The sequence below is a fragment of the Hemitrygon akajei genome, chromosome 15, assembly GCF_048418815.1.
Source record: "Hemitrygon akajei chromosome 15, sHemAka1.3, whole genome shotgun sequence".
NCBI lineage: Eukaryota > Metazoa > Chordata > Chondrichthyes > Myliobatiformes > Dasyatidae > Hemitrygon > Hemitrygon akajei.
In genome coordinates this window covers 34868047-34885423 of record NC_133138.1, presented here as the reverse complement: position 1 = coordinate 34885423, position 17377 = coordinate 34868047, and the positions used below count along the sequence as shown (strand labels likewise).

General features: G+C 43.4%; 1 protein-coding gene across 5 annotated transcripts in view; it reads right to left on the bottom strand.

The window, feature by feature from the left end:
• The window catches only part of LOC140739251 (protocadherin-1-like), a 495491-nt gene that overhangs the window by 165261 nt on the left and 312853 nt on the right, over nt 1-17377 (bottom strand). For 4 of the 5 annotated variants that reach the window (XM_073067386.1, XM_073067384.1, XM_073067387.1 and 1 more), the window contains exon 3: nt 3811-4030. In XM_073067386.1, the coding sequence (XP_072923487.1) occupies nt 3811-4030 (220 nt within the window). Of the gene's footprint in view, nt 1-3810; nt 4031-15867; nt 16083-17377 lie in introns of those variants that run through there. The other variant, XM_073067388.1, reaches the window with a different exon arrangement.

Sequence of the window (17377 nt, the reverse complement as noted above, 5' to 3'; positions counted from 1 at the left end):
CTGTGGAATATGTTGCCATGAGCAACTGTGGAGCTCAAGTCATTGGGTGCATTTAAGGCAGAAATACATAGGTTTTTGATTAGCCAGGGCATCAAAGAGTATGGGGAGAAGGCAGGGGAGTGGGGATGACTGCAAAAATTCGATCAGCCCATGATTGAATGGTGGAGCAGACTCGATGGACTGAATGGCCTACTTCTGCTCCTATATCTTATGGTCTTATGGTCTAACTGTCTGAAAAGGGGAAGCGCACATGGGGAAGAGGAAGTGTGTGTGTTTGTGATCTGTGTATGTATGTGTATGGCATGTATTTGTGTTTCTTGGCACAGGTGTGTGTCTATGTACACCAGTATCTGTACTATGCATGCTTGTGTGTACTTTTTTCCGCTCAACGTCCAACACTGCGTCCCTGTCGTGAGAGGTGGAAATGCACAAGGTGAAGCTGTATAGGCCGATCCCCTGTAGAGTGGCTACAATGGGTAACAGAAACATCAACTTTGTGTGAAGAGGCTCATCATCGAGTGAGCACATACAGATGATGGGGACACTCCTGGTCCACCCTCGAGCAAGTAGCTCAGAACAGAGGATGGTGCAGGCGGGGGGTCATCGATGGCCAATGCTCCACTGGGAGCTAAGGGCCCAAGAAGAAAAAGTGAGTATAGGTACTTGTGTAAATCTGTTCAGATTCAGATTTATTTTATCATATGTACAGTACTGTGCAAAAGACTTAGGCACATGTATATAGTTAGAGTGCCTAAAACTTTTGCACGGTACTGTATTTGTCAACATGGAGTGGAAAGAGAGTTTGTAAATCTGGTGGGAGCAGATTGATGAGGGTGCAGCACTGTGGGAGGGGTGTGGGAGAGGTGGCAGAGAAGGGATGCCGGAGGCAGGGGAAGAGCAGGGGGTTTGGTGGTGTGAATGCAGACACACCCAGCCCTGAAATACCAGGCAAGGTAATTAGATTACAAACAATTGGTTTATTGATCATTACAGAATGTCTCTCTGGTGATTCCTGCTCCCTCCCCTTTCCCTTCCCCTTCCCCTTTTTTCAAACATGATGCCCCTCTCCCTGCCCCCTTCCCATTCTCAGTCCACAATAGAGACCCATATCAGAATCAGGATTATCATCACTCACGTATGTCATGAAATTTGTTTTTTTTTGCAGCAGCAGTACAGTGCAATACATAAAATTACTACAGTACTGTGCACAAGTCTTAGGCACCCTCATTGCCTTACACTTTTGCACAGTACTGTACCACTGTACAATGAAAGTCTGTTCTGTGTGCCATCCATGCAGATCATTTGTGTGTGTACATGCGTACTTGTGTGACTGTGTAGTACGTGTTTGTGTATGTGACTGCGTGAAATTGTGTGTGAGGCTACACATGTGCTTCTCTGCATTTGTGAGAGAAAGAGAGATTCTATCAGTACAGGTGCGCGTGTGTGTATACTGTGTGTCTGTATGCGTACATATATGCTGTATATGTGCGTAAGACTGTGTGTCTGTGTGTGTATGTATATGTGTGTGTGTGTGTGTGTGTGTGTGTATGTTCAGCTAACTGAAAACAGAGCAGTAGAATTTCAATTTTAAAACGTAGACGAGTTTGTTTGAGTGAAAGGAAGCCTTTCCTTCTCACAGGACAATGAATCAAGTCAGATCTTTTTCTGAGTCATAGATTTAGCATGACTGCCTCTTCCAGTGCAGGTGTACAGACAGGAACAAAAACAATACAACTCATAGGCGCAATCTCTGCATTACACACTAGCTAATTGCAGCTGATTACATGTGCGATTGTTCCAGGATCATTGAAAGGTATAGACTCGCTGGTCTCATTGTCAAGGCCAGCTGATTCCCACAATTGGAGCTGTTTTTTAATTGTTTTGTTGTATTTCCATTCTATTCTTCATCCTCCCCATCATTCACCAATTCTCCCACACTCCTCACCCCTCACCCATCCATTCCCAGGCAGACATCAATTGTTTTAAAGCTACAATCCATTTGAGAGCGTCCAACTCTAAACAAGATCCAAATCCTTGACCCTTTCCTTTTCCCTCTGCCTTTGCAGTGGGGCTATTTAAAAAGTTATTGTTGCTGTGTTTGGTTTTTATGTCATTTCTCACCAGTTTTTTTCTCCCCCATCCTTTTCACTCCACAATCTCTCATCGTTAGCTGGGATCTCTGGCACTCTTCACTATTCTGCCCCCGTGAAGTGTGAGTACGGACAGCTCTTTAGGCTTCAGCATGTACACACACACACACCCACGACCACTGGAGACACACCTGCCAGCATGCACGTGTTCAGACTTTCACCCACACACTCACATACATGCACAGACAATTGACGCATCACATGCACACCAGCAAAATCATGATGAAGACATGCTAAAAAACACATGGATATGCACACATTGACATTCATCTGAAAGTGTGCACACACACACACACACACACACACACACACACACACACACACACACACACACACACACACACACACACACACACACACACACACACACACACACACACACACACACACACACACACACACACACACACACACACACACACACCACCCCGGAGGAACTCAGCAGGTCAGGCAGCAACTGTGGAAGGAAAGCAATAGTCAACATTTTGATGTTGCCTTACTCACTGAGTTCCTCCAGCATTTTGTGTGTTTTGCTCACCATGTATAAATAACCTGCACAAGCTTGCACCAGAAACACGTAATCACTTTTCATATATGCATACGTGTGCATATGTACACAGCAAACTCAGTTTCTATCAATACATATAACACACACACAAATAAGAGATTGTGGAAATCGCACTGTATGCTTTTGAACAATGTCTCAGATATAATCTGTCTCTAGGTTACAAACACCCAACTGATGGACACTTCCACATACAAACGAGTTCCCATGATATTACTGAGAAGTCCGACCTGTGGCAGAACTCCTTTGTCTCCATCTTTGGTAATTGCCATCTTATCAGTCCGTATCAATAAACTGGAAGTATGCTTACCATTTCAAGTAAATTTTTATGGACAAAGTCTATTTATGGCCATTGGCAAAACGAGAACTTGCTCATTACTCAAGGGTGGCCTGTATTCTGCATTCCACCTCCAGAAAGCAACAGAAAGGGACCACAGATAATTTTAGTTAAAACAAGTAGACATCTCTTATATTTGCTTGCTTTGTTGTATGCTATAGGTTCCAGTCTCGCACTAGCGTCACGACTGGGCAGATGCTAGCTCAAACAGAATGGACAAAGCAGTCATCACAGTGGGGTCACTGTCTAATATTTCCTCGTGTTCTTTCCCTTAATCCTTGCCCCTTGCCCACTCCCATCTGGCTCCAATGCTCCAGAGAAAGCAATACAAACCTCTCCTTATACAGCAGCTAATACACTCTTCACCACTCCGCATACTGATAAGCCTCTTCTGCACCCTCTTCAAAGCCTCTACATCTTCCCTGTAATGGAGGGAACAGAGCGGCAGACAACACTTCAAATGTTGGTATAACTGAAGTTTTATACTGCTGCAACTTGTTTTTCTGACACTTATATTGAATGTCCTGACAGATGAAGCCATAGGCCTTCCTTACCACCTTATCTATTTAAGTTGCCACTTTCAGGAAGCAATAGAATTGGACCCAAGATCTCCTCTGCACTTCGTGTTCAGAGGGGCCCTGCCATTTACCAGACAACTTTTCCTTCAGCTACTCCAGTCCATAAGGCGAAGGTCCTGCCACAATGCACTGGGAACAAACCGGCCCGTCCATCCCTGAGAAAGTAGAAATGGGAGTTACCATTTTCTGGGTGCTCCATTTCTCCGATGCTGCCGTCCGGAGTGGTGCGCTCGTAGTGGTCCTCAGGCAGCGCAAGTGGTCCCAGCCGTGGCCCGGAGGATGACTTGCTGCTTGGCGTTTCTGATTCCTCAAGCCCACTGTCATAGTAACTGTGCTGGGAGGGGTCTTGGAGGTCCTGTGATTGGTTGGCTGTTGAGAAGGTCACTCTTCTATGCGGAAGCTGTCAAGGAAGCAAAGAATAGGGTCAGCATGTCTGCTGGTTGGGCTCTTGAATTTATAATTATTATTGTTTATTTGTCTATTATTGTGGCATAATACAATGAAAAGCTTTTTAATGTTTGACAACCAGACGAATCACCCCATACATCAATACCTCAAGATGGTACAAAATGGAAACAGAATGAAGAGTATACATTCAGTGACCACGTTATTAGGTACACCTGTACACCTGCTTGTTAATGTAAATATCTAATCAGCCAATCATGTGGCAGCAGCACAATGCATAAAAGACTGCAAACATGGTTAAGAGGTTCAACTGTTGTTCAAACCAAACATCAGAATGAGGAAGAAATGTGATGCAAGTGACCTTGGCCATGGAATGATTGTTGGTGCCAGATGGGGTGGTTTGCGTATTTCAGTAACTGCTGAGTTCCTGGGATTTTCATGCACAACTGTCTCTAGAGTTTGCAGAGAATAGTGTGATAAACAAAAAAAAATATCCAGTGAGTGGCAGTTTTTTGGGGGGGAGTGCCTTGTTAATGAGAGAGGTCAGAGGAGAATGGCCAAACTGGTTCAAGCTGACAGGAAGGAGACAGAAACTTATATAACTAGAGTATATGTTGCAACTGTGGTGTGCAGAAGAGCACCTCTGAATACACAACACACTGAAATCTGAAGTGGATGGGTTACAGCAGCAGAAGACCACAAATTCAGTGGCCACTTTATTAGGTACAGGAGGTACCAAACAAGTAGCCTCTGATTGTAGTGTTGCATTTAAGGAGAAAGTGCAGTGCAGGCCTACAAATACAGTGCAAGGGCCACAATGAGGTAGATTCTGAGATCAAGAGTTCAGCTTTTAGTGTATGAGAGCTCCATTCAAGGATCTCTTAACTGGGAGGATAACCAGTTGTCCCTTGAGTCTGTAAACTTCTGTATCTTCTGCTTGACAGAAGAGGGGAGAAGAGAAAATACCTGAGCTGGATGTGGTCTTAGATTATGTTGACTGCTTTCCCGAGGCAGCGGGAAATCTAGATGGGGTGAATGGAGGGGTTTGCTGGTTTCAGTGATGGACTGGGCTGTGTTCACAGCTCTCTGCAATTTCCTGCCATCGTAGGCAGAACAGTTGCCATACCAAGCTGCGATGCATCTGGATGGGATGATTTCTGTAGTGCATTTGAAGAAATTGGCAAGAATCATCAGGAATATATTACCATTGCCAGAGACAGTAGGGAATGACATCAGGTTTATTGGTCCATTCAATTCATTGAACATGTATTCCCTGAAATATTTTGGTTTAACTTTGCCAGTGCACAGTCGGTACAACACTGCACCTCTGTCTAAATTACTTTGTCATATGGTAGCACTGTGTCCAATGCAAAAATCTGCCTTTCAGCATAGAGGCAAACACTGTCAATGCCATGAATTATGGAATATTTTTACTGAACTGTTATAGCACCTTCAGCAGATTGAGACATTCTCTCCTTTATTTAATTATTTATTGAGGTACGGCGCACAATAGGCTATTCGAGCCACAACGCCCAGCAATCCCCCTATTTAATTCCAGTCTAATCACAGGTCAATTTACAATGACCAATTCACCTCCCAACCGGAATATCTTTGGACTGTGGGAGGAAAGCAGAGCACCCTGAGGAAACCCACAGGGTCATGGGGAGAACATACAGACCCCTCACAAGTAGTGGTGGGAATTGATCTCAGGTCACCTGTACTGCTAGCCACTACACTACCCTGCCGCCCATTCTCCAGAACAATCCAATCAGTTCCATTCCCTATACACTGGAAAACTATTTCCTCGCAATATCTTATCAACTTTCTTCCTAGTGAACGAAAAGTGAGCTGCTGGAGGAAGTCTGGCTGAAGGGTCTCAATCTGAAAGGTCAGCCGTCTACTTCCTTCCACAGATGCTGCCCGACCCACTGAATTTCTCCAGCAGTTTATGTTTTGCTCTGGATTCCAGCAACTCCATTCTCTTGTGTCTCCTTCTTGCTTTTAAGAGACATGGATCTGAAATGTGTATAGAAAATTCTGGAAACTGCCAGGAAATTAGGCATTTATGTGGCGGGAGAAACAACTGCAGCATGGTAGCGTAGTGGTCAGCACAATGCTCAACAGTCCGAGCGACCCGGGTTCAATTCCTGCCGCTGCATGGAGTCATAGGGAAGCACAGCACAGAAACAGACCCTTCGGCCCATTTAGTCCGTGCCGAAACCATTTAAACTGCCCACTCCCAACGATCTGCACTAGGACCATAGCCCTCCATACCCCTACCATCCATGTACCCATTTCAATTAAACATTGAAATCGAGCTTGCACGCACCAATTGTGCTGGAAGCTTATTCCACACTCTCACCCATGTTCCCTCCGAGTGACCCTCTTTCCCCTCAGGAGTTTATACGTCCTCCCCATGACTGTGTGTAGCTCCTCCGGGTAACCCAGTTTTCTCCCACAGTCCAAGGATGTACTGGTTGGTCGATTAATTGGTCATTGTAAATTGTCCCGTGATTAGACTAGGGTTAAATCAGGGGCTTAGGATAGCACAGCTTGAAGGGCTGATAGCGCCTATTTTGCGCTGTATCTCAATGAAATAAAAATTTCATAAAATGCTCAAATAGTTATCTCGGGTGTCATGCAGAGGAAGTGTGAAAAGCTAGTTTTAGTTTATTTATGCTTCCACATAAGCACTAGCACATATATGTCAAACTCAAGGCCCGCGAGATAATATCTAATTACTATTAAAGCTGGCCCCAGTAATCGAAGCGCCTATGGCGTATGATATGGCTAATGCTGAGTTTATTCAGGTACCAGGTTTTCAGGGTTTTTAGTGTTTATTCGGCAGTCTTCTTCATAAGAAACGGAATTTGTAAAGTGAAACACTTTGTAGTTATAGCAGAGACTGAGACACATGAGAGCAGGCTGAAAAAACGGAGGCAACAAAAGCTGCGTTCACACGCGTCCGACTGATCCGGCCCGCATGAAGCTGCATTTTGCTCAATCCGGCCCGTGACCTAAAATGAGTTTGACACCCCTGCACTAGCATAAGTGTTCCAGAGTTCGGAGTTCAATTCCGGCGGTGTTCTGCAAAGAGTCTCTGTAATCCTCCCCGTGGAATGCGTGGGTTTTCTCCCGGTCCGCTGGTTCCTTCCCACACTCCAAAGATATACAGGGCAGGTTAATCAGTCATTGTAAATTGTCCCCTGATTAGGTTAGGATTAATCAGAGGTTGCTAGCATGGCACAGCTTGAAGGGCCAGAAGGGCCTTCTCCATGCTATAATAAATAAATAAAGTAAGGTCAGTGCAGATGTCAGCTGCTCAGCAGAGATATCCTCTTTGAAGATTTGAAACTTTGTGTGATAATGAGCACAGTCATTCATTTCATATTTGCTATGTTTCACATCAATACAGTTTAGACTGAAAATAAAGGACTGCAGTGGAAACCATTGTTTTTGAAAGGATAAGGAGATGTCAAACAGTTCAGAAATTAATTTGAAATTTTATGCACTAAAACGAACTTTGTACTTTTGTTCAAAATTGTTTTCTGTCTTGTAAGGACTGTGTAATGTTCTTGCTGTGAATGTTGCTGATGTGGTGCTGGGTCTGTGATGCTGCTATAAGTAAGTTTTTCATTGCTCCTGTGCACACAAGTATCGCCTAATGATAGCAGGCTTGACTTTGAGTGATGTCAGAAGATGAAGAATGTGCTGTAGCCCTGCTACAGACAGCTAAGATTTGGCCTAATTCACAGGTCTAAGGAAACACAATACTAGGATCACCTGTCACAAAGGTTTCTTAGTGTCACACAGAGAATTCATGATAATCTTTTTATCAACATATGAACGTCAGAAGCTGAAACTAAAACAGGCTATTCAGCCCTTCATGTCATGAACCAAGAAACACCATGTCGCTCTTCCTCTTTAGCTCTTCTATCTTCCTCTTCCATCTATCACTTTGTCGAGCACCTCAAGTCAAGTCAAGTCAAGTTTATTGTCATTTTGACCATAATCTGCTGGTACAGTACACAGTAAAAATGAAACAATGTTCCTCCAGGACCCTGGTGCTACATGAAACAACACAAAACTACACTAGACTATGTGAGACAGCACAAGGCTACAATGGACTACATAAAACAACATAAAAACTGCACTAGACTACAGACCTGCACAGGACTACATAAAGTGCACAAAACAGTGCAGGGCAGCACAATAATTAATAAACAAGACAATAGGCACAGTAGAGGACAAATTACAATATAATAATAAATGATGTAGATCTCAGTCTAGACTCTGAGTATTAAGGAGTCTGATGGCTTGGGGGAAGAAACCGTTGCACAGTCTGGTCGTGAGAGCCCGAATGCTTCGGTACCTTTCCGCCAAACACAAAACTTCCCCATGACCAAACATCTTAATTATGATTCCCATACCTGTTCCGACATGTCGGTCCATGGCTTCCTCATGTGCCACAATGAGGCCACCCTCAGGGTGGAGGAGCAACACCTTATATTCTGCCTGGGTAGCTTCCAACCTGATGGCATGAATATTGCATTCTCCTTCCGACATTAAAAAAAATCCCTCCCAGTCCCCTTTTCTATTCCTCACTCTGACCCCTTACCCCTCCTCACCTGCCTATCACCTCCCCTGGGTCCACTCCTCCTGCCCTTTCTCCTATTGTCCACTCTTCTCTCCTATCGGATTCCTTCCTCTCCAGCCCTTTATCTTTCCGACCCACCTGGCTTCAGCTATCACACTCTAACTAGCCTCCTTCCCCAGTCCCCCCCTTTTCATTCTGGTGGCTTCCCACATTTCTTTCCAGTCCTTTTCAGTATTATCCTGAAACGTCGACTGTTTATTCCATTTCATAGATGCTGACTGACCTACTGAGTCCCTCAAGCATTTTGTGTGTGTTGCGCCAGATTTCCAGCATCTGCAGACTCTCTTGCGTTTTTCTATCTAGTTACTTATTTATTGAAATGTGGTATTTTTAATGTATTGCATTGCACAAAACAACAAATTCCACGTCATACAGCATGTCAGTGCTAAACCTGATCAAGATTCTATTTACTGTACTATTCATTTGGACGTCAATCTTAAATCCGCCCCACTTCCCTGTACTTCCCAACCTGGAGATGCAGGAAATGCTCTTAAAGGAGGTTAGAAAGCCTCAATGGGTTGAGTGCATAGGAGTGGTTCATGTGGGTACAGTAGCAACATGTAAAAGAGACTTGGGCGGTTACATGGACAGGAAAGGGTTAAAGAGATATGGGTCAAATGCAAGCAAGTAAGACCAGCTTGGATTAGATGGGCTGAAAGGCCTGTTTCTGTGCTGTACTATTCTATGACTTTGATCCTCTTAGTATCCAAATTTATCTTGCAGATCCCAAAAAAAAGGGGTGAATGGTGATCTCACTTGGAATGGAGCTGCTTTTGAGGGCTCAGAGTGGATTTCACCAGTGACAGATTCATTACTGCACCAGTAGACACATCCAGGCTCCCTGTGATGTATGAAATATGTCTTTAGTGGGCAAGAGAAAAGATATTAAAGAACAAAACAGAAACGGGACACTGACAGCTGGTCCCACCAAGTTGACATCTCTGGCCCCTCGAAAGAGCAGAGGTGTCGTTGATTAAGATGACAGCACAGTATGCATCCCATAGTAATTAGTGTGCACATTTTCCATCAATGAGGAACTCACTGTGGAGAGAAATAGTCTAAAAGTACTGGATAATTATTTAATATGTACAGGATGTAGCAGAGGAACTGCTTTGCGTGACCCTGTTGAATGAGCTGCCAATCCAATATCAATTAAATGCTCAACCTTGCTTTCCAGAGACTTTGAACTTGGCACTCAAAAATCCTTGCTTAGCATCAGCTAATGCAACGTGAATTCCATTTATCTGGAGGGTCAGGTTCACCCGTCATAAATGTGCACGTGGAAAATCACTTTAACGGCTCCCCTTTTTCCATCAACTCACTCCCCAGACTTCATTAGAGGCTGTTTGGGTCCCACTTATCTTTTGAAGAGGAGGTTTTAGGTTTCAGCTGACTAAGTGCCGCAGTCTGATTGGCTTGTGCAGAATGGCAATGCAGATGCTAAGTGCTTGCCCTCTCACCTCCGGTGTTGATTCTAAAGGCAACACAGAAGCCTAGACGTGCAGGAAATGATCTCAAAGAGAGGGGATGCCCTTAGGGAGGTAAGGAAGTCTCACTGGGTTCAGTGCAGTGGACCAGACCCACAGCCTGTCCACCTGGGGCAGATACAGAGAACACACCTCACTGTCCCCCTTCACATATCTGTCTAGTCCATTGACTTCTGGCAATGTAGTGCATAAGCACTGCCCTTGAAATGACTCTGACAGCTGCTTGTCAAAAGAGGGTGGGGTTTTAGCTTCTGTCAAAGGTATCATGGATTTAAACAGTTTTTACAGTATATTATATATTATTCATTGATACTTCAAAATGATTACGATTTTTGTAAATGATTTTAAGGATGAAGTTAATTAAAACACACAAGAATAATTGAAAATAGTTATGGATAAATTTAAGTAGAATAATTTTAAGAGTGAGCAATTTTAAGTTCCTAGGTGTCAATATCTCTGAGGATTCATTCTGGGGCCGACATTTCAGTGCAGCTACAAAGGAGGCATGACAGCGACTATATTTCATTAGGAGCTTGAGGAGACTCGGCATGTCATCTAAAACACTTGTAAATTCCTACAGATGCACCATGGAGAGCATTCTAACTGGTTGCATCACTGTCTGGTATGGGAGTGGTGGTGGGGGGGGGGGGGAAGGGGTGTTACTGCATCAGAGTGAGTTAAATTGCAGAGAGTTGTAAAGTTAGTCAGCTCCATCATGGGACTAGTCTCCACAGTATCCAGGAGATCCTCAAGGAATAATGCCTCAAAAAGGTGGCATCTATCATTGAGGACCCCCATCACCCAGGACATGCTCTCTTCTCATTGCTACCATCAGGAAAGAGGCACAGGATCCTGAAGGCACACACTCAGCAAGTCAGGAACAGCTTCTTCCCTCTGTCATCTGATTCCTGAATGGACATTGAACCTATGAACACTACCTCACTACTTTTTTATTTCTATTTTTTGTACTACTTATTTAATTTACCTATTACACACACACATACTATAATTCACAGTATTTGCTGTCTATTATCATGCATTGCATTGTACTGCTGCCGCAAAGTTAACAAATCTCATGACATAAGCTGGTGATGTTAAACCTGATTCTGATTCAAACATGCACCTGTAGATTCTGATTGGAAAGTTTTATTTTTTTATTTATTTACTTTTCTTCAGAGATATAGCATTAACTGGCCCTACCAACCCAATGAGCCCATGCTGCACAATTACACCGATGTGAACACGAACCGTCTAACCCGTCCCTCTTTGGAATGTGGGACGAAACTGGAGTACCTGGAGGAAACCCACGTGGTCATGGGAGAACGTACAAACTTCTTACAGCCAGTGGCAGGGAGCTGACCCTGGGTCACTGACACTGCTATAGCGGTACAATAACCAGGACACCACCCTAACACTCTGATCCCATTCCAAATCAGTTAGATCCAAATGGAATGGGATAAGAAAGAGGATATCCCCAGGCGAAGGCCAGGGAATACCATCCAGACTGGGCCCCATTGCACAGCTGTGTGTGTGGAGTCCAATAAGCAATAGGTGTTGCTTGAAGCTCTGCTTATCACCCAATGAGTTCCCCACTGGACAGTGTCTAGCCAGAAATCTGCAACTCACTGAAGATTCAAGGCCTGATAGCTTGTAGTTCAAAACACTAGCTGGCAAAACTTACCCCACTATTGACTGTTGTAACTCTACCCAAGCCAGTTTGCAAAAAGAGGAGATTTGGGCATGGGGCTAGCAAACCCATCCTGTAAAAACTCAGAAACTAGAGAAACACCAACAGAAGCTTCACAGACCTTGTCTCTGGGAGACGAAGGGTCTTTGACTGGAAGATGTATGAATCTGTGTGGTAAAAGCAAAAGCCACAGAGCTGACCCACCTTTGGGCCTGAACAGAGAAATCTGGCGGGCCACAGTACGGGTGATGGGCTTAAGAAGAAGAAGAAGAAGAAGAAGAAGAAGAAGAAGAAAAAGAAGAAGAAGTTGACTGTTGTATTTTCAAGGAAATAGTAATACAAAATGTCCAAGAAGACAGCGTCAACAACAACATATTCTACAGCAGAAGCACAAGCGACTGTAGACGTTGGAACCCGGTGATTGACCCTTCTTGCTGCTCGTTCTGGAGGAAAACGGGAACATTACGAATTGGGGCAGAAGCAGATTCTGTGGCTTCTTGCACCAGCTCTCGTACTTAACCTCTTCCCATGCTTGTCCACATTGCTCCTTGATTCCCACTCTTTCTGTTTTTATAAACCTTTAAAAATCCCTGCCTCAAGTGTACCAAAGGCTAACTATATAGATTAAAGAATTCCAAGCCGTTACAACTGTCCTCATCTAGGTGCAAAATGGAGGACCACTTTCCCTCAGGTGCTATGTAAATGCAAGATGTGTACAATGCTATAACTATAAGCACAACATTGTGGGCCAAAGAGCCTTTAGTGTGCTGAAGTGTTCTATGTTCTGTATTTTTATTTCATAATTCTGTGGCAGGGATAATAAGAAGGGTGATGAAATGAGAAAGAAATAGAGAGAAGAAGAGAGACAAAGGAAGAAGAACTGAAGCAAGAAATTATAATCGCTCCTTTTAATGCCTCTCAGGTTGTCAAGGGGTTTTGTGGCAAATGAATTTGTTTTGAAGATGTGCTGTCTGCCAGGACGGTAATTAGATATTTGTACTCAGCACCATCTTGTAAACAGTGAACATAATGAATGAGTTAATTGGCTCGGTGGTGCTGGTTGAAAGAGAATTGCTGACCAGGATTGGGTGAATACCCCTGCTCCTCCTCCACTTTTTGTCAATTAAGATGTGAGTTTGCACATTCTCCCCATGACCCTATGGGTTCCGCCAGTTTCCTCCCTCCTTCCTAAGATGCACCGGTTGGGATTCAGGTTCGTGAGTTTGGGTATGGCTATGTTGATTCCGGAAATAGTTGATGGTCCCAATTGGGGTGGTTTGACTATCTCAGAAACTGCTGATCTCCTGGGATTTTTCACACACAGCAGCCTTGAGACTTTACAGATAATGGTGTGAGAAACAAAAAAAAATCAAGTGAGCGACAGTTCTGTGGGCAAAAATGCCTTGTTAATGAGAGGTCGGGGAGAATGGCCAGACTGGTTCAAGCTGACAGAAAGATAAGATAATCACAGCAGAAGAGCATATCTGAATGCACATTGAACCTTCAAGTGGATGAGTTACAGCAGCAAAAGATCACAAACGTACACTCTGTGGCCACTTTATTAGGTACAGGAGGTAGATAATAAAGTGGCCACCGAGTGTAAACATACACGGTGTGTTGCCTTTATGGCATTTGTTTCGTTTATAATATTTTCACTTTAGTAATTCATTTGTTAGCATTTTTTAGTTAAAGTTAGGATTGTTTAAAGTAAATTCGTTGTCTGTGATATATCGTGGCATGCGATGACGTCACATCCGATTTCGCCGCGTCTTGTGGGAAAATACCGGTTTGGAGAAACGGGAAGGAGGGGGCTCACATGTGCAAGATCAACGCAAGAAAAGTTGTCTTTCTACGCATTAGAAACATAGTGAAGCAACGCCGTAAGTTCATGAGATAATCGATGTGTTGAATTAAAATGTTAACGTTGATTCTGTTAAAAGTAATGACGGTTGATAAGGTTTATGTTTTCGTTAGTTAAAGAGTTGCGGATAATTTGTGTTGAAGTGTATTTAAAGCAGTCAATGGCGTAGGTAGATTCCGATTGTATGCTGCATTTTAATGTAATGTAGTTGTTGTAGTTTATTTTTGCAAGTATTTATGATGTAAATGTGATATCAAGAAGGAAACAAATACTGTACAAATTTTGTATTGTTTTATCAACAGTTTTCACCATACGTTAATGTGGAAGAGTGAACAGTAAACGGTTAATCTTACTGCGATCCTGTTTTCATTGACGATGGTTTACCTCGGTGTTTAGTTCAGCGTTCTCTTACACCTGAGCGAGAACACTACACATGGGTATCATGATGTTTTTACCAAACACAATGCTGATTTCAATTAAATCCCTCCTGATGCATACGATCCATATCCCTCTGTTCCCAGCATATTCAGAATCAGAATTGGGTTCAATATCACCGGCCTATGGCGTGAATTTTTTTCTTTTGCGGCAGCACATTGCAATACGTAGTATAAAAACTATAAATCACAATAGGAAGTAAAGAAAATAAGTAGAGCCAAGGAGAGAGGGATAAAACGACTGAAGAAATATTCATGGGTTCACTGTCCATTCATGAAAGGATGCACTGAAAAACCATACAGACGAGTTAACTACCTACCAACACATATACTGTAGGTAACAGACCTGTGGACAGTGCACCATGGAGCTACACGGACAGAGGAAAATCAACATCTCTTCCCACCCGGGGCTTGAAGCTAAGACTTGAAAGTATCATCTGCACTCTCAAGAGTTGTAAATGGACCAATGGGAGTGTTTCGAAACAGACATATCCAAATTCTCCTGGCCAGACTTTAATCTCAAGCAAGATGACTGGATGAATTACTTGGTGTTCATCACGTTGCTCTGAGTGGACCTGCTGCATGCCAACTCTCTTCCTCTCTGCTGTGCTACCTTACAATATAGACCACGTCTGAAAAGAAAGTTAAGCACTGTGATGTAAGATGTTGAGATATCCTGAAAGGAGTCCTAAACCAAAAACATGAGAAGCTCTGCAGAAGCTAGAAATCCAAATCAACACATACAAAGTGCTGCAGGAACCCAGTGGGCCAGCCAGCATCTCTGGAAAAGGGCAAACAGTTGACATTTCAGGGTAAGACCCTTCTTCATGACTGAAAAGGAAGGGGGAAGATGCCAGATTAAAAGTAGCGGGGAGGGGAAGGAGGTTAGCTGGAAGGTGATAGGTGCAGCTAGGTGGGCGGGAAAGGTCAAGGGCCGAAGAAGACAGAATCTGATAGGAGAAGAGAGTGGACAATCGGAGGAAGGGCAGGAGGGGAGAACACAAGTGGAAATAAAAGGCAGGGGAGAAGAGGCAAAAGTTCAGAGTGTGGAATAGAGGAAGTAGAGGAGACCACATCGGGAGCATCAGACATAAGAGACGACTGCAGCAGATTCGCTGGTGAAGTGTTGCCTCACCTGGAAAGATTCCCTGGGGCCCTAGGTGGAGGTGAGGAAGGAGGTGTATGGGCAGGTGTAGCACTTAGGCTGCTTGCAGGGTTAAGTGCCAGGAGGGAGATTAGTGGGGAGTGATAAAGGGACAAGGGCACCGAGGAGGGAGAAAGTGGAGGGAGTAGTGAAAATATGTTTAGTGGTAGGATCCTTTTGGAAATGGCAGAAGCTGTGGAGGATAATATGTTGGGTACAGAGGCTGATGGGGTGGTAGGCAAGGACAAGAGGCACTATTGTCCAAGTACAAGAGGCACTATCACAATGAAGGCAGCAGGAAGATAGGGTGAATGCGGATGTACAGGAAATTGTGTAGATACAGGTGAGGGCAGCATCAAAAGTAGAAGCAGGGAAACCTTGTTTCTTTAAAGAAGGAGGACGTCTCTTATATCCTGGAATGGAAAGTCACATCCTGGCAACTGATCCGACTGAGGCGAAGAAACTGAGAAAAGGGAATAGCATTTTTACAGGAAACAGCGTGGGCAAAGGTATAATCGAGATAACCCATGTTAATGATGAGCTTCCAGATAACTCTGCCTACCTTCCTTCCTTCCTGTCTGCCTTTCTTTCCTTTTCTTTCTCTCTTTCTCTTTCTTTCTTTCTTTCTTTCTTTCTTTCTTTCTTTCTTTCTTTCTTTCTTTCTTTCTTTCTTTCTTTCTTTCCTTTCCCTTCTTTCCAGTTTTCATTATTCTCCACATTGTTCCACAGGTTAGCATTACCAGAGAACAAAGCTGCAAACAGTGTGAGTGTGTACTTCTGGAGGGACACAATAGAAAAGTCAGCAAGTTGAGCAGAATCTGCATAATTTACACTACACTTGACATATTGCATATGGTTCCAGTCACCATATTGTCATCAGATTTGCAACTGGTTTAATATTGTCAATTGAACTGAGGTACAGTGACAAAGTCTGCCTGCTTTCTATTCAGATGATTTCATTAAACAATACATTGAGGTAGAACAAGGAAAAGCAATAACAGAATGCCGGATAAAGCTTTAGAGTTACAGAGAAAGTGCAGTGCAGGCAGATAATAAGGTACGAGGGCCATAGCGGATTGTATGGTCAAGAAACCATCTTATCATGTAGAGGAACATTCAATTATGGATAGAAGCTGTCTTTAAGCCTGCTAGCACGTGCTTTCAAGTTTTTGTACCTCCTCCCTGATGGGGCAGGGAGAGAAAAGAGAGAATATCCGGGATAAAATTTATTTTTCTTTCTTCTCAGACAAATCCCTTGGTTTCAGAGTTGATTTAGAGGAGGCTGAAGAAGATGCAGTGACGACCTACAATATCAGAAATGAGACAGAACCTCACATTCCCTTGGAACTTGAAGTTGAAGGGTGACTAACAAAAATCAGTAAAATTATGAAGGGTTTTGATCGAGTGGAAACAGAGAAAATGTGCACATTGAGGGGTGGAAGGGAAATGCTCAGATTCATGGTATGAATTAAAAGAGCCACAGAGACATAGGAGGGTAAAACCAGAGGAATTTTATTTTTTTTAATAGCTAGGTACATATGTTAGATAAATGAATCTGAATCTGAATCTAAATCAAACTCTAAATCTGAATCTGAACAAATCTAAATCTGAATCAGAATCTGAATCAGAATCAGATCCAATCTAAATCTGAATCTGAATCTGAATCTGAACCAATCTAAATCTAAATCTGAATCTGAACACCTTACGAAGATCAAACCTTCAGGCAGGAAAGGCTTGTTTGAAGAAATCAGTAACAATTAGGCAGTGTTGAGGACATAGAAACATAGAAAACCTACAGCACAATACAGGCCTTTCAGCCCACAAAGCTGTGCCAACCCTACCCTAGAACTACCTAGGCTTACCCATACAGGCCTCTATTTTTCTAAGCTCCATGTAGCCATCCAGCAGTCTCTTAAAAGACCCTATCGTTTCCGTCTCCACCACTGCTGCTGGCAGCCAATTCCATGCACCCACCACTCTCTGCAAAAAAAACTTACCCCTGACATCTCCTCTGTACCTACTTCCAAGCACATTAAAACTATGCCCTCTCATGCTAGCCATTTCAGCCCTAG